The sequence below is a fragment of the Microcaecilia unicolor genome, chromosome 12 (genome assembly GCF_901765095.1).
Source record: "Microcaecilia unicolor chromosome 12, aMicUni1.1, whole genome shotgun sequence".
NCBI lineage: Eukaryota > Metazoa > Chordata > Amphibia > Gymnophiona > Siphonopidae > Microcaecilia > Microcaecilia unicolor.
The window spans coordinates 112,558,819-112,576,905 of NC_044042.1; the positions used below are offsets into that span (position 1 = coordinate 112,558,819).

Here is an 18,087-nt window from a genome sequence, read left to right on the forward strand (position 1 = left end):
CTCAGCACTTTCAGTGCTGTGTACTGCCCTTTGGTCTGGCGTCTGAGCCCATAGTGTTCACAAAGTGCCTAGGGGTAGGTGCAGCATCGCTACGCAGACTGGGAGTGCATGTGTTCCCTTAGCTCGACGATTGGCTGGTGAAGAGCATCTAGAAGGCAGGCGCCCTACAGTCCATGCGAATGACTATTCAGGCGCTAGAACTACTGGGGTTCGTGATCAATTACTCCAAGTCCCATCTGAGAATGGTAATGCAACCTCATGAGTGGTCACTGGACATGGGTGTCGCCCGCAAGATCTTCCGAGCATGGGGCACCCCCTCGGTAGATCTTTTTGCCACTCAGATCAATCACAAGGTCCCTCAATTCTGTTCCAGGCTTCAGGCCCATGACAGATTAGCATCAGATGCCTTTCTCCTGCATTGGGGTATGCGTATCCTCCCATACCTCTAGTAGGGAAGACTTTGCTGAAACTCAAGCAAGACTGCTTGATTCTGATTGCTCCCTTCTGGCCGCGTCAGATTTGGATCCCTTTTCTTCTGGAGTTGTCCTCCGAGGAACCATGGAGATTGGAGTGTTTTCCAACCCTCATCACCCAGAACGGGGGGGGGGGGGGGGGGGGGGGGGTCCAGTCTCTAGCTCTCACAGCCTGGATGTTGAGAGCTTAGAATTCGCCTCTCTGAGTCTTTCAGGGGGGTGTCTCCCGAGTCTTGCTTGCTTCCAGGAAAGATTCCACGAAGAGGCGTTACTCTTTCAAATGGAGGAGGTTTGCCGTTTGGTGTGACAGCAAGGCCCTAGATCCTCTTTCTTGTCCTACACAGACCCTGCTTGAATACCTTCTACACTTGTCAGAGTCTGGTCTCAAGACCAATTCCGTAAGAGTTCACTTTAGTGTGATTAGTGCTTATCATCGCAGTGTAGAGGGTAAGCCTATCTCTGTACAACCTTTAGTTGTTCGCTTCATGAGAGGTTTGCTTTTGTCAAAGCCCCCTGTCAAACCTCCACCAGTGTCATGGGATCTCAACGTCGTTCTCACCCAGCTGATGAAAGCTCCTTTTGAGCCACTGAATTCCTGCCATCTGAAGTACTTGACCTGGAAGGTCATTTTCTTGGTGGCTGTTACTTCAGCTCGTAGGGTCAGTGAGCTTCAGGCCTTGGTAGTGCATGCACCTTATATTAAGTTCCATCACAACAGAGTAGTCCGGCACCCTAAGTTCCTGCCGAAGGTGGTGTCGGTGTTCCATCTGAACTAGTCAATTGTCTTGCCAACATTCTTTCCCTGTCCTCATACCCGCCCTGGCGAAAGCAGTTTGCATACCTTGGACTGCAAGAGGGCATTGGCCTTTTACGTGGAGCAGACAAAGCCCTTCAGACAGTCCGCCCAGTTGTTTGTTTCTTTCGATCCCAACAGGAGGGGAGTCGCCATCGGAAAACGCACAATCTCCAATTGGCTAGCAGATTGCATTTCCTTCACTTATGCCCAAGCTGGGCTGACTCTAAAGGGCCATGTCACGGCTCATAAAGTTAAAGCCATGGCTGCGTCAGTGGCTCACTTAAAGTCAGCCTCCATTGAAGAGATTTGCAAGGCTGCATCATGGTCATCAGTCCACACATTCACATCTCACTACTGCCTTCAGCAGGATACCCGACGTGACAGTCAGTTTGGGCAGTCAGTGCTGCAGAATCTGTTCAGGGTTTAGAATCCAACTCCTCCCCCCCAGACCCATTTTTGTTCTGTTCTAGGCTGCACTCTCAGTTAGTTGTTTATGGTTTCAGGTCAATCTATGTAATTGACCAATGTTCATTGTTTTGAGTGAGCCTGGTTGCTAGGGATACTCCACATGTTAGGATAAGCAGCCTGCTTGTCCTCGGAGAAAGCGAAGATACTTACCTGTAGCAGGTATTCTCCGAGGACAGCAGGCTGATTGTTCTCACCAACCCACCCACCTCCCCTTTGGAGTTGTTGTTAGTTTCTATGCTTTTTGATTAAACTGAAGAGCCACGCTCACGCGATGGGCGGGAAGTCATCCGCGCATGTGCGGTGCACACTGTTCGTGTGCCGGTAGACTCTGACAAAACTTTTTAAATTTTACTGTGGAAAATTTGCCATTTCCTGGGCCGACGCGGACATCGACCCACATGTGATGGACCTCTGCCATCATCTACTATGTTACTATCCTGCTTATTTTCGAAGGAGAAGGGCGGCCATCTTCCGACGCAAATCAGGAGATGGCTGGCCTTCTCCTAAGGCCGGCCAAATCGGTATAATTGAAAGCCGATTTTGGCCGGCTTCAACTGCTTTCCGTTGCAGGGCTGGCCAAAGTTCAAGGGGGCGTGTCGGCAGTGTACTGAAGGCGGGGCGGAGGCGTGGTTAAGAGATGGCTGGCCTCGGCCGATAATGGAAAAAAGAAGGCCGGCTCTGACTAGCATTTGGCCAACTTTACTTGGTCCTTTTTTTGTTCACAACCAAGCCTTGAAAAGGTGCCTGAACTGACCATATTGCCACCAGAGGGAATCGGGGATCACCTCCCCTTACTCCCCCAGTGGTCACCAACCCCCTCCCACCCAAAAAAAAAATTAAAAACATTTTTTTGCCAGCCTCAAATGTCATACCCAGCTCCATCACAGCACTATGCAGATCCCTGGAGCAGTTTTTAGTGGGTACTGCAGTGCACTTCAGGCAGGCAGACCCAGGCCCCGCCCCCCCCCCCCCCCCCCCACCTGTTTCAGGGGCTGATTACAGAAGACGTCTCTTGCAGCTAATTAGATATTGTTTGATTGTTGTGGGGAGCGGCCTACTTAAGGCCTCCCTTTCGTATTCCGTGTCCAGAGTGGAACCTTTCTTTAGTCTTTGGGCTCTTTAGTGGTCTCCTTTTGAGCCGCTCCGGATGGCCTCCTTGAAAGATCTTAAGCTAAAGACAGTGTTCTTGGTGGCTTTTGCGTGAGCACATAGTGTTTCAGAGCTTCATGTTCTCTCTTGTCAAGATCCCTTTCTCTGCTTTTAAGAGGAGGGGGAGTCTCCCTGTGCATGGTTCCTTCCTTTCTTCTAAAAGTAGTGTCAGCATTTCATGTCAACCAATTTGTGGAGATTCTGTTCTTGAGGCTCGGTATTCTTCCTTGAAGCTTCTCAATGTGCGTAGAGTCCTCATTAGATATCTGGAAGTCAGTTGCGCAAATCGGACAGACTGCTTTTTGGTAAGCAGAGGCTTGGTCTCATGGCTTCCAAGCCCACAGTTGCTAGATGGCTGAAGGAGACTGTCACGTAAGCTTATTTGCTTGTGTGGAAGCAGGCTCCTCAGGTTTGTGGGCTCATTCTACGATATTTCCAAGGCAGCAATGTGGTCGATACTGCATACGTTTGCCAAGCACTACAGGGTGGTTTTCTTGGCATGCTCTGAAGTCAGTGTTTAGTACTTCAGTCCTCAGGGCATCAAAGGCCCCAGGATCCCACCCACTCTTTTAAACATCTCACAGATTCTGGAATAGTGGGAAGCAGTGTAATGGAAGGAGAAATTAGGTCTTACCTGATCATTTTCTTTCCATTAGTCCTTCCCACTATTCCAGAAACCTGCCCAAAGTTTTTGAGATGTTTAGTCAAGGTGAAGTGATGGGTCAAATAACGACTGTCACCTTGCATGGTGTTTCCTGCATATCTCTTGTTCTCTGCAAGTTGTCCAGAAATAAGAGAGGTCATACATGTTTGCTTGTCTGGTTAGCGAGTTGTTTAAGGTTGTTATGTTTATTCTATCCTTACTTCATGTCTACGTAAATACTGAGGAGCTGGAGTGGATGCCAAGAGATATGACTCACCTCAGTTTTCAGTTCTCTAGCTCCACTGGCTGGTTGATGGACACAACTATCCCCACAGGTTCTGGAATAGTGGGAAGAGCTAATGGAAAGAAAATTATCAGGTAAGACCTAATTTCTCCTTATGGCTGCACTGGATATGGCTGCACAGCTTAGTAAAAGGGCCCCTAGGTTTGTATTTGAGACAATGGATGGCTAAGTGGTTTTCCCAATGTCACAAGGAGCTGCCATGAGGTTTGAAATGGGCTTCTTTGGTTCTCAGCCTGCTACTCTAACCATTAGGCAACTCCTCCACTCCAAATCCAATTCATTCACTTGAATCGTATTTAGATTACTCAGGCTTAATGCCTTTTTAAATTATAAGATTTATGAATCACCATAGCTTTAAAACTGATTTGTACTAAATGAAAGCAGGTGAGCTATTTATTGTATATTTGTGTAAAACAGTCTGTTAAATTCATAGATATGAGAAAGAGATGGAAATCATCGGATGTGGACAGCATTAAAGATTATATTGCTTCCTTGTGACTCACTCTGTCCAACTACATTCTGTACACATTGACTTCAGTCTACCACTTAATGACACCCTTATAGAGTCCATTACTTCAGAAATCGCTCTCCTTTGTTTAAGTAAATTATCTGATTATTACTCCATTTTATACTCTGTTAAAAATCAGTACAGCAAGATTGAACTCCCATAGATGTGTGCCAAACTCACACTGGGCATTTTACAGGGAGCTGGGCCGTCAGCGCAGCACTATAGAACTCGACACACCCGAGGTCATCCCGGAGCAGGTAGAGGCCATTGAGCAGACTGTGAATGAGAAGATCAGGCAACATATTCCTGTTATTGTCAGGGTTGTGTCCGTGGACGACCCAGAGGTAGAAAAAGTAAGTGAAAATTCCCTGGAATTCAAATGCTGAACAGTCCCAGGCAGTGACTGCCCATTAAAGGCAGTGTTGGTTGTACAAAGTGGTGGAAAATTCAATAAAGGGAAGGGAAATGGGATTTGATATACCACATTTCTGTGTGTGTGTGGGGGGGGGGGGGGGGGGGGGATGTTCCAACTACATTCAAAGCGGTTTACATAGTACATGCAGGTATCTGGGGCAATGGAGGGTTAAGTGACTTGCCCAGAGTCACAAGGAAATGAAGTGGGAATAGAACCCAGTTCCTCAGGATCAAAGTTCACTGCACTAACCACTAGGCTACTCATAAGTACATAAGTATTGCCACACTGGGACAGACCAAAGGTCCATCAAGCCCAGTACCCTGTTTCCAACAATGGCCAATCCAGGTCACAAATACCTGGCAAGATCCCAGAAAAGCTCAATACATTTTATGATGTTTATCCCAGAAATAAGCAGTGGATTTTCCCAAGTCAATGTAATAATGGTCTATGGACTTTCCCCTCTGGAACGTTTTTTTAAATATTGACATTACATGGGCTACCCTCCAATCTTCCAGTACCACGCTCGATTTTAAAGATAATTTACATATTACTAATAATACTTCTGCCAGTTCATTTTTAAATTCTATCAGTACTCTGGTATGAATACCATCCGGTCCAGGAGATTTGCTACTCTTCAATTTGTCAAATTGCCCCGTTACATCCTCTAGTTTTATTGAGATTTCATTCAGTTTCTCCAGCTTGTCAGCTTCGAATACCACTTCTGGCACTGGTATCACTCCCAAATCTTCCTCGGTGAAGATCGAAGCAAGGAATTCATTCAGTTTCTCCACTATGGCTTTATCTTCCCAGATCGCACCTTTTACCTCTCGGTCATCTAGCGGTCCATCCAATTCTTTTGCCCGATTCTTGATTTTAATATACCTATAAAAATTCTTATTATGTGTTTTTGCCTCTAATGCAATCTTTTTTTCAAAGTCCCTTTTTGCCTTCCATATCAGCGCTTTGCATTTGACTTGCCATTCCTTATGCTGTTTCTTGTTATTTTCAGTCGGTTCCGTCTTCCATTTTCTGAAGGATTTTCTTTTAGCTCTAATAGCTTCCTTCACCTCACCGGGTTGATGTGATCCAAGTGTGAATTCTGTAACTGCAGTTCTGCTTGAAAATGCTGATATAGAATACTAGCGTAAGTCCACATCTTCGTGCCAAATGATAGGTGCGAACACTTTCGCCAGCTCAGTGTCTGGTGTAAGTGGTCATGTCTAACTGTAGGCAATTAGGTGCATAAATGATAGTATTCTACAACCTGTGCGCCTAACTGCCTGACGCCCCCAACCTGCTCATACCCCCTTTGAAGTTGTGTGCTCTGGAATTTGAGTGCACATGTTATAAAATAGCAACTAAGGGCAGTTATGTGTCAATTAGTGCCATAGAAATCCAATTATTGAATTAAGATGGGTATGCAACTGACCTTATAAAAACAAAGATGAGAAAGTTATAACGCCTTTGTATCGCTCCATGGTGCGACTGCACCTCGAATATTGTATGCAGTTCTGGTCACTGCATCTCAAAAAAGATATAGGAAAATTAGAAAAGATGCAGAGAAGGGCGATGAAAATGATAAACAGGATGGGACGACTTCCTTATGAGGAAAGGCTAAAGAGGCTAGGGCTTTCACTTGGAGAAGAGATGACTGAGGGGGAGATATGATAGAGGTCTATAAAATAATGAGTGGAATGGAACAGGTAGACGTGAATCACTTGTTTACTGTTTCCAAAAATACTAGGACTAGTTGGCACACAATGAAGCTACAAAGTAGTAAATTTAAAACAAATCGGAGAAAATATTTCTTCACTCAACATGTAATTAAATTCTGGAATTTGTTGCCAGTGAATGTTGTAAAAGCAGTTCTCCGAGGACAAGCAGGCTGCTTGTTCTCACTGATGGGTTGACGTCCTCGGCAGCCCCCTCCATCGGAAAGTTTACTAGCAAAGGCCTTTGCTAGTCCTCGCGCGCCCATGCGCACCGCGCATGCGCGGCCGTCTTCCCGCCCGAAACCGGCTCTAGCCGGCCAGTCTTCTTTCGTCCGCGCTTGGTACGGTCGTGTTACGCCGTTCGTGCCCCAGAGAGTCGACCTCGCGCGTCCGTTTCGACGTGTTTTTCATTCTTTTTTCTCAAAAAAGTTCGGGAAGCGCTCCGGAAGTGTTCCGGAAGACCCGTTCGGGTTTTCTGCCCTTCCCGTATTTTTCTCAGCTTTTGCCCCGTAAGTTTTCTTTCGTTGTCGGGGTAGGCCTAGTTTGGCCTCGGTCGAGATTTTCTCCCTTTAAATTTTGGTGCTTCAATTTTCGCCATTTCGGCTTTTGACTTCGCCGGCGTGATTTTTCCGCCCATGACATCGAAGCCTTCCAGCGGCTTCAAGAAGTGCACCCAGTGCGCCCGGGTAATCTCACTCACTGATAGGCACTCTGCGTGTCTTCAGTGTCTAGGGGCCCAGCACCGCCCTCAGAACTGTAGTCTGTGTTCCCTGTTACAAAGGCGGACTCAGGTAGCGAGATTAGCCCAGTGGAACGTTTTGTTCTCGGGCTCTTCGTCGGCATCGGCACCGGAGGCATCGAGTGCATCGACGTCGTCAGCGTCCGGACCATCTTCCTTGGCTGCCGCTCCATCGACTGCATCGAGGCATCGGACCTCTGCATCGGCGCCGAGGCATCGGGCGACTGCATCGACGTCGGTGGTACCGAGACTTCGTCTGCTGATGTCATCGGACGGAGGTGCATCGTCAGGAGTGCAGGTGAGGGCTGTCCATTCCCCTGCTGGTGGCGGTGAGCCTTCGGGTGGGTCTCCTCCTACCCTGAGGGCTCCTGCGGTACAGCCCCCCCGGGATCGACCCTCTTCGGTCTCGGCCCCGAGGAAGCGACGGATGGATTCTACGTCCTCCTCGTCGGTGCCGGGGAGCTCCGGTGACATGCTTCGGAAGAAGTCGAAGAAGCATCGACACCGGTCACCTCCCCGCGTCGGCACCGAGAGCTCTGGGTCGCCGAGGGAGTCGGCACCCAGTAGGCATCGGCACCGAGAGGACCGCTCACCCTCTGTTCAGGAGGTGTCGATGCGCTCCACTCTGGACAGCCCGGAACAGCCTCCTCGCCCGGAACAGGTTCTGACGTCGACGCCTGCATCGACCTCTCAGCCTTTTTCTGCAGCCACTCTGAACGAGAGCCTCCGGGCCGTTCTCCCAGAGATTCTGGGAGAGCTGTTGCACCCTACCCCTCCGGTACCGGCGGTGCTTGCGCCTCCGGTACCGTCGAGCATGGCGCCGGCTGGCCCATCGCCCAGGTTGAGGTCCCCGACGTCGGTACCGCGTGCGGTGCCGACCGCGGCCACCTCCCAGGAAGGCTCCCCGACTACGTCGGCGGAGGGAGCTTCGCCGATGCGGGCCAGGGAGTCTACCTCTCGACGCCCCCATCGTGGACGTGGTTCCACAGAGTCGAGCAGGGCGAGGTTGCAGACACAGGTCCGTGAACTTGTGTCTGACACCGAGGGTGAGGCCTCGTGGGAGGAAGAGGAAGATCCCAGATATTTCTCTGACGAGGAGTCTGAGGGTCTTCCGTCTGATCCCACTCCCTCTCCTGAGAGACAGCTTTCTCCTCCCGAGAGTCTGTCTTTTGCCTCCTTTGTCCGGGAGATGTCTACGGCCATCCCCTTCCCGGTGGTTGTGGAGGACGAGCCCAGGGCTGAAATGTTTGAGCTCCTGGACTATCCTTCTCCACCTAAGGAAGCGTCCACTGTTCCCTTGCACCATGTCCTAAAAAAGACATTGCTTGCGAACTGGACAAAACCTTTAACTAATCCCCACATTCCCAAGAAGATCGAGTCCCAGTACCGGATCCATGGGGACCCAGAGCTGATGCGCACTCAGTTGCCTCATGACTCTGGAGTTGTGGATTTGGCCCTAAAGAAGGCTAAGAGTTCTAGGGAACATGCTTCGGCGCCCCCGGGCAAGGACGCTAGAACCTTAGACTCCTTTGGGAGGAAGGCCTACCATTCCTTTATGCTCGTGTCCAAGATCCAGTCTTACCAGCTCTACACGAGCATACACATGCGGAACAATGTGCGGCAGTTGGCGGGCTTGGTTGATGCTCTTCCCCCTGAGCAAGCCAAGCCTTTTCAGGAGGTGGTCAGGCAGCTGAAGGCGTGCAGAAAATTCCTGGCCAGAGGAGTTTATGACACTTTTGATGTTGCGTCCAGGGCCGCTGCTCAAGGTGTGGTGATGCGCAGGCTCTCATGGCTGCGTGCCGCCGACCTGGAGAATAGAATCCAGCAGCGGATTGCGGACTCGCCTTGCCGTGCGGACAACATTTTTGGTGAAAAAGTCGAACAGGTGGTAGAGTCTCTCCACCAGCGGGACACCGCATTCGACAAATTCGCCCGCCGGCAGCCTTCAGCCTCTACCTCTACAGGTAGAAGATTTTTCGGGGGAAGGAAGACTGTTCCCTACTCTTCTGGCAAGCGTAGGTACAATCCTCCTTCCCGACAGCCTGCGGCCCAGGCTAAGCCCCAGCGCGCTCGCTCTCGTCAGCAGCGTGCGCCTCAGCAAGGCCCCGCGACTCCCCAGCAAAAGCAAGGGGCGAGCTTTTGACTGGCTCCAGCAGAGCATAGCCGACATCCAAGTGTCCGTGCCGGGCGACCTGCCAGTCGGGGGGAGGTTGAAAGCTTTTCACCAAAGGTGGCCTCTCATAACCTCCGATCAGTGGGTTCTGCAAATAGTCCGGCAGGGATACACCCTCAATTTGGCCTCAAAACCTCCAAATTGTCCACCGGGAGCTCAGTCTTACAGCTTCCAGCACAAGCAGGTACTTGCAGAGGAACTCTCCGCCCTTCTCAGCGCCAATGCGGTCGAGCCCGGGCAAGAAGGGCTGGGATTCTATTCCAGGTACTTCCTTGTGGAAAAGAAAACAGGGGGGATGCGTCCCATCCTAGACCTAAGGGCCCTGAACAAATATCTCGTAAAAGAAAAGTTCAGGATGCTTTCCCTGGGCACCCTTCTCCCCATGATTCAGCAAAACGATTGGCTATGCTCTCTGGACTTGAAGGATGCCTACACTCACATCCCGATACTGCCAGCTCACAGACAGTATCTGCGATTTCAGCTGGGCACACGCCACTTCCAGTACTGTGTGCTACCCTTTGGGCTCGCCTCTGCGCCCAGGGTGTTCACAAAGTGCCTAGCTGTGGTAGCAGCGGCACTTCGCAGGCTGGGGGTGCACGTGTTCCCGTATCTCGACGATTGGCTGGTGAAGAACACATCCGAGGCAGGAGCCCTGCAGTCCATGCAGATGACTATTCGCCTACTGGAGCTACTGGGGTTTGTGATAAATTATCCAAAGTCCCATCTTCTCCCAATGCAGAGACTCGAATTCATAGGAGCTCTGCTGGATTCTCGGACGGCTCGCACCTATCTCCCAGAGACGAGAGCCAACAACTTGTTGTCCCTCGTCTCGCGGGTGCGAGCGTCCCAGCAGATCACAGCTCGGCAGATGTTGAGATTGCTGGGCCACATGGCCTCCACAGTTCATGTGACTCCCATGGCCCGCCTTCACATGCGATCTGCTCAATGGACCCTAGCCTCCCAGTGGTATCAGGCCGCTGGGGGTCTAGAGGACGTGATCCACCTGTCCACGAGTTTTCTCAAATCCCTGTATTGGTGGACGATTTGCTCCAATTTGACTCTGGGACGTCCCTTCCAAATTCCTCAGCCACAAAAAGTGCTGACCACGGATGCGTCCCTCCTGGGATGGGGAGCTCATGTCGATGGGCTTCACACCCAAGGAAGCTGGTCCCTCCAGGAACGCGATCTGCAGATCAATCTTCTGGAGTTACGAGCGATCTGGAACGCTCTGAAGGCTTTCAGAGATCGGCTGTCCCACCAAATTATCCAAATTCAGACAGACAATCAGGTTGCCATGTACTATGTCAACAAGCAGGGGGGCACCGGATCTCGCCCCCTGTGTCAGGAAGCCGTCAGCATGTGGCTCTGGGCTCGCCGTCAAGGCATGGTGCTCCAAGCCACATATCTGGCAGGCGTAAACAACAGTCTGGCCGACAGGTTGAGCAGGATTATGCAACCTCACGAGTGGTCGCTCAATTCCCGTGTGGTACGACAGATCTTCCAGGTGTGGGGCACCCCCCTGGTGGATCTCTTCGCATCTCGAGTGAACCACAAAGTCCCTCAGTTCTGTTCCAGGCTTCAGGCCCACGGCAGACTGGCATCGGATGCCTTCCTCCTGGATTGGGGGGAGGGCCTGCTGTATGCTTATCCTCCCATTCCTCTGGTGGGGAAGACTTTGTTGAAACTCAAGCAAGACCGAGGCACCATGATCCTGATTGCTCCTTTTTGGCCGCGTCAGATCTGGTTCCCTCTTCTTCTGGAGTTATCCTCAGAAGAACCGTGGAGATTGGAGTGTTTTCCGACCCTCATCACACAGGACGAAGGGGCTCTTCTGCATCCCAACCTCCAGTCTCTGGCTCTCACGGCCTGGATGTTGAGGGCGTAGACTTTGCCTCTTTGGGTCTGTCAGTGGGTGTCTCCCGCATCTTGCTTGCTTCCAGGAAAGACTCCACTAAGAGAAGTTACTTCTTTCATTGGAGGAGGTTTGCCGTCTGGTGTGACAGCAAGGCCCTAGATCCTCGCTCTTGTCCTACACAGACCCTGCTTGAATACCTTCTGCACTTGTCTGAGTCTGGTCTCAAGACCAACTCTGTAAGAGTTCACCTTAGTGCAATCAGTGCATACCATTACCGTGTGGAAGGTAAGCCGATCTCAGGACAGCCTTTAGTTGTTCGCTTCATGAGAGGTTTGCTTTTGTCAAAGCCCCCTGTCAAACCTCCTACAGTGTCATGGGATCTCAATGTCGTTCTCACCCAGCTGATGAAACCTCCTTTTGAGCCACTGAATTCCTGCCATCCGAAGTACTTGACCTGGAAGGTCATTTTCTTGGTGGCAGTTACTTCGGCTCGTAGAGTCAGTGAGCTTCAGGCCCTGGTAGCCCAGGCCCCTTACACTAAATTTCATCACAACAGAGTAGTCCTCCGCACTCACCCTAAGTTCCTGCCAAAGGTCGTGTCGGAGTTCCATCTGAACCAGTCAATTGTCTTGCCAACATTCTTTCCCCGTCCTCATTCCTGCCCTGCTGAACGTCAGCTGCACACATTGGACTGCAAGAGAGCATTGGCCTTCTACCTGGAGCGTACACAGCCCCACAGACAGTCCGCCCAATTGTTTGTTTCTTTTGATCCCAATAGGAGGGGAGTGGCTGTAGGGAAACGCACCATATCCAATTGGCTAGCAGATTGCATTTCCTTCACTTACGCCCAGGCGGGGCTGGCTCTTGAGGGTCATGTCACGGCTCATAATGTTAGAGCCATGGCTGCGTCGGTAGCCCACTTGAAGTCAGCCTCCATTGAAGAAATTTGCAAAGCTGCGACGTGGTCATCTGTCCACACATTCACATCTCATTACTGCCTGCAGCAGGATACCCGACGCGACAGTCGGTTCGGGCAGTCAGTTCTTCAGAACCTGTTTGGGCTTTAGGATCCAACTCCACCCCCCGAGGGCCCTGTTTGTTCTGTTCCAGGCTACACTCTCAGTTAGTTGGTAAATTTTTTAGGTCAATCTCAATAATGTCCTCGCCGTTGCGAGGCCCAATTGACCATGGTTGTTGTTTTGAGTGAGCCTGGGGGCTAGGGATACCCCATCAGTGAGAACAAGCAGCCTGCTTGTCCTCGGAGAAAGCGAATGCTACATACCTGTAGAAGGTATTCTCCGAGGACAGCAGGCTGATTGTTCTCACCAACCCGCCCGCCTCCCCTTTGGAGTTGTGTCTTCCCTTGAAGTGTATTGTCTTGCTACATACTGGACTGGCCGGCTAGAGCCGGTTTCGGGCGGGAAGACGGCCGCGCATGCGCGGTGCGCATGGGCGCGCGAGGACTAGCAAAGGCCTTTGCTAGTAAACTTTCCGATGGAGGGGGCTGCCGAGGACGTCAACCCATCAGTGAGAACAATCAGCCTGCTGTCCTCGGAGAATACCTTCTACAGGTATGTAGCATTCGCTTTAACTTAGCATGGTTTAAAAAAGGTTTGGACAGCTTCCTAAAAGAAAAATCCATAAGCCATTATTAAGATGAACTTGAGAAAATCCACTGCTTATTTGTAGGATAAGCAACATAAAATCTGTTTTGCTGTTCTGGGATCTTGCCAGGTACTTGTGACTTGGATTGTCCACTGTTGGAAACAGGATACTGGGCTTGATGGACATTTGTTCTGTCCAAGTGGCAACGTTTATGTTCTTAGTCATAAATTGCAAGCTCAAAATTGCACCCAACTTTATAAAATTAGAGGGCGTGTCTTACAGCCTGGGCTTGAACATAGTTGAGAGACAGCCTCACAAGGAATGGCTGGCAAGCTTTCTTCCCCCAGTATGGGTGCCATCTAATATTTCAAGTCTAATCAAAAGTCATGAATAAAATGTTGAAGCCTAATAATGCTGCTTGTTTTAACCACTTATATATATGGTTGGTGACTGGCTCCTTTTTATTGGTTTAATTTTTATTCAAGAACTCCAGTCCACATTTTGCACTGTGCAAAGAATGTATAGTTTTTATTATTATTACATTTGTACCCCGCACTTTCCCACTCAAAGCAGGTTCAATGCGGCTTACATAGTAAAAGGAATACAGAATATTATTAGAGGGTGAAAGTAAAATATATCAGAATAAAAGGCAAGATGAATAGGTAGAAATAGGCAATGGAGAGGGGAGTGAGGTGGGAGATAGGGTTAATGTCGTTATCATGGGGTATGTGTATGTAGATGGTTCATTAGATGGTACATTAGATTAATCAGGATCATTTGGATAGGCTTGCTTGAATAAATGGGTTTTTAGTGCTTTCCAGAAGGGTAGGTAGTCGCAGATTGATCAGATAGATCTGGGGAGAGCATTCCAGAGTTGGCTGCCTAGGAATGAGAAATTAGATCCATAATAGGTCTTGTATTTGATTCCCCTGTGAGATGCAGGAACTACAAGTCTAGGTCTGTGATGAGGTAGAACCAGGCCAGGATCAGGGATGAGCCTGACTTGAACATATAGAGTCGACTGGCAATCCTCTGTGAATTTTCTTTCTGCCTCAGACTCATCATTGCCTCGTAGACAGCAGCATGATGAGGCTTTCTGTGCGCTAGCATTGTTTTAGCTTTTCATTTTCACTGGTCTGGTGTCTTCCAGGTGAGAAGCCGTGGTTTGCCAGATGACCATGCTGGGCCAGTTCGGATAATAGATATCGAGGGCATTGATGCCAACATGTGCTGTGGCACGCACGTCTCAAACTTAAGCCACCTACAGGTATAGTTGCAGTGGTTCACTCCCGTGTTTTAATCCTCAAGGAGCCAAAGTCATTGGCAAACTGGCCCATTTAGTCTATCCCAGGGGTTCTGAACGCAGTCCTTGGGGACACACCTAACCAATCAGGTTTTCAGTACACCCACAATGACTATGTAAGAGAGATTTACACATAATGGAGGTAACACATACATCTTTATCTCCTGCATACTCATTGTGCGTATCCTGAAAACCTAACTGGCTAGGTGTGTCCTGAGGGCTGGGTTGAAATCCTCTGGTCTGTCCCACTACTTGGAATCGATAAGCACTCAATATCCATGTGCGGTCCAAACACAACACTCTATTTACAGCCAGCTTGCTGGTTCACGCCTTCTGTACAAAACTTGTCAGCTCCATTCAGAGCTGAGTCTGATTTCTGTTTTCTTATAGATTTAATGGCTCATGAAGATTTTGGATTTATTACTAGACTTTTGCTTAATCTAACCTCAAGACAATATACACAAGTTATTTCCCTGGCCAAATGGGTTTGCAGTGTAAGTTGCACTTCTGTCAGGGATTGTAGAGCTTTAGTGTAAAGACAGCCTGTGTTGTGGCAAACAGTTGAGTAACTGTAGTGTTGTTATTTTTTTTTTTCTAAAAATTAAGGTTATTAAGATTCTTGGTACAGAGAAGGGGAAGAAGAACAAAACCAACCTGCTTTTCCTGGCGGGCAACAGAGTGCTGAAATACGTGGAGCGTAGTTACACAGTGGAAAAGGCGTTAACATCCCTTCTTAAGTATGGTGTCGTGATCTTTGCTTATTCTCAGAAACTCTGTTTCTAACATCTCCTAATGCTTCATTTCCGATGTGCAGGGAGCTCGGAAAAGACATGAAATAAATAGCTTTGGGGTGGGGGAGGGGGGAGAGAATACACAGAATGTCTGCAGTGGCATACCTAGCTTCTTCACCACCTGGGGCAGGTTGCTGCTGTGCCCCCCCCCCCCCCCAGTGCATCACCCCACCACCTTTCCTCCTAGCAAGGGGGTGCGCAGAGTAGACGCGTGACTGTCGGCTCTGCCGGTCCCCTGCTCCCGGAACAAGAAGTAATGTCAGAGGGGACAGAGGAGCACCAGTGCCAACAACTGCACGCCTGTTCTGCTGTCTGCACCCTGGACGGACCGCCCCCACCGCCCTACCCTTGTTATGCTACTGAATGTCTGTGTGTGAACTGACAGACGTAGGCTGAATGAGTGAGAAGTGCTAAGACATTAACCTTAAGGTCAGTTTTCAGTGTTATGGAAAATGCATAAACTTATACTGATTTTATCCATAAAACTTTGTTCAGATTATCAGCCGGAAAATGGCCGCTTTTCCATTTTCTGAATTAATGGCCATGCGCATTCCACAGCTTAGTAAAAGAAACCCTAGTGTGTATTTCCAAGGAGGGAGAGCATATGCATGGGTGGGGCTCCCACTTATGTGTGTAACTTACAGAATGCTTATGCCAGCTCTGTGCTGATGCTGATACCGGGTTATTATTATAGAATAGGCTGATACCACACAGCCTCAGGGTACCCAAATGGAGTTGCCCAGTTGTAAGATTGCCTCCATACAGGTTAATTTTAAAAGGGAGCCTGGTTTAAGAGGGCAAAAGCCTACTTAGATGCCATTTTATAAAAACACACTGGATCTATATGCAGTGGCGTTCCTAGGGGGGCTGACACCCGGGGCGGATCGCCGATGCGCCCCGCCCCCCCCCCCCCCCCCCTGGGTGCACGCCGCTGGGGTGCCGCGTGCCTGACGGCTCTTCGTTTTCATGCTCCCTCTGCCCCGGAACAGGTTACTTCCTGTTCCGGGGCAGAGGGAGCATGAAAACAAAGAGCCGACAGGCGCGCGGCGCGCCCCCCCCCCCCTTGGTACGCCACTGTCTATATGACTTTAAAAAATACTAGTGTAAGCAGCAGAAATTGTGTCTACCTTGCTTATGAGCAGCTGTAACCGTCTATGCCTGAATTAGGTGCATAGATTAGCATATTTTGTCATCTTTGTGTGTGGTTGGTGAAATCCATCCACTCCCTGCCCAAATTCCACCCATATACATGCCTACTGGCAAAGTATGTGTCATCATGTCGTGGCGCATACTTTCATGCCAGATGATCTTTTATAAGAGCCTATTTACATGACCACACATGCTTAGAAATGTCTTTATAAAATTACCTCTACAAAGTTATTCCTATAGTTTCTACATTCAGAGTTGAACAAACAAATTATGCAGATAGATGGTAATTTTATAATGGGCTGTTTATGTGCGAAGGCTAGGCAAAGGCCTGTTGTGAGGCCCTTTATAAAGTCACTAGGTGTCCGTATGCGTTTATACCATGCTAGGGGCAAAATGACAGAAATAGTGCCTAGACTGAAGCCATGGGCATGCATGTAAATCACGACTCTGTCCCTGAGCATGCCTACATATGGGTTGCATAAAAATATTTGCTTTCTTGTTACACTACATATTTTAACTTGTGTAATTCCTGGGTATTTTATAAGAGCTTTTTCTTATAGTCCACCAGACCATTTAACTGCCCAGAATTAGCCCCTGTCTGGTTAAATCGACTGTTTGGGGCTAACCACTAATTTTCAGTGGTGCTTAACCTTCAGTTAGTGCCGAACTGAAAACCAAATATTTGGGGGGGGGGGGGGGGGGGGGATTCAGGTAAATTGCATAAATAGGGCCACATAAAAGTCAGTCCTATCTTTATGCGGTGCCCCATACCTGGTTAAGTGCTGAGTATCACACTTAAGGACCCTTGTACCAAACCACAGTGGGTCTACTTCCGGCTTGTCACGTGGCGATTCAGCTCTACCGCCGAGCTCCTGGGGGTGGTTCTAGCTCCCACCGTGCGCCATTTCCGGTGCTAGAAAAGACGTTTGCATTTTCTAGCGCCGGGGGCATGCCCGGTTACCGCTGGAGCCCTTGAGGCGGTAAGGACTCCCTCAGGACATGGCCGTGCGCCAATGACTTTGCTTAGCACACGGCCATGTCCTTCCCCTTCACCGGAAAATACCTTTCAACCCCTGTGGTAAAACGTGTTCTCAGCGTGTGGCAAACCACCGGTTGGTAAAAGGAGTTCTTAATCAGCTCATAGCGGTGTTGAATTTCTGGGTTTAATGTCTGCGACGGTCAGCAAAATGCTGATCACTGCCGACTGAATATCAAGACCCCCATAGTGACTTCTGTGCCCAAATTAATGCTCATAAATTTATGAAAATTATTTTTTGTAATGCGCTTATGTGGTGGACATTTTACTGCTGGCTGTATGAGTGTTTTGATTATTCGCTCTGCTGTTTTTTAATGTTGCTATGAAAATATTTACAGATCCAAGGAAGATCTGAAGTCTGTCTTTTGATCTGTAGCTGTTTAAAGTGTTTGCAAAACACTTATCTTTTCTTCACATTAATAGAGACATATTTTAAGTCTGGTGGTTTGTGCCTCAATGATTTTGCATTATCCCTAACGAGACTGTGGCAATCCTTATGCCCTTCTCCTTGTATGGCACCTCTTAAAGCGTTTTTTGTAGGGAAAAAGTAGTCAACTCTCCCCTGCCTATGCTTTATTTCCTGAGTGAGAAACATGTTATTTACAGGTCTCCTTATCCTTCAAAACCCCACCTCTTACGTCTCACCAGACCAGTTATCCATCCTTGAAGAGAGAGACAAAATAAAAAAAGGTGTTTCTTTGTTTCAGAAATGGACCAGATGAACACGTGGAAGCTGTGGAGAAGATGCAGAAATCAGTTAAACTGCTGCAGAAGGTAGAAACACAGACAAGCCAGAGCCTTGGTTTTTACGCTGTCTGCTGTGGCTTTATATTTTTGTTCTGTGTTACTTGGAGTATTGTGTTCAGTTTTAGAGGCCGTATCTTGCTAAAAATGTAAAAAGAGTGGAAGTAGTACAAAGAAAAGCTACAAAAATGGTATGGGATTTGCGTTGCAAACCATACGAGGAG

General features: G+C 48.9%; 1 protein-coding gene across 2 annotated transcripts in view; it reads left to right on the top strand.

Moving 5' to 3' along the window:
- The window catches only part of AARSD1 (alanyl-tRNA synthetase domain containing 1), a 223,285-nt gene that overhangs the window by 168,763 nt on the left and 36,435 nt on the right, over positions 1 to 18,087 (top strand). For both annotated transcript variants that reach the window (XM_030220995.1, XM_030220994.1), the window contains 4 exons: positions 4,538 to 4,694; positions 13,991 to 14,107; positions 14,750 to 14,880; positions 17,827 to 17,893. In XM_030220995.1, the coding sequence (XP_030076855.1) occupies positions 4,538 to 4,694; positions 13,991 to 14,107; positions 14,750 to 14,880; positions 17,827 to 17,893 (472 nt within the window). The remainder of the gene's footprint in view (positions 1 to 4,537; positions 4,695 to 13,990; positions 14,108 to 14,749; positions 14,881 to 17,826; positions 17,894 to 18,087) is intronic.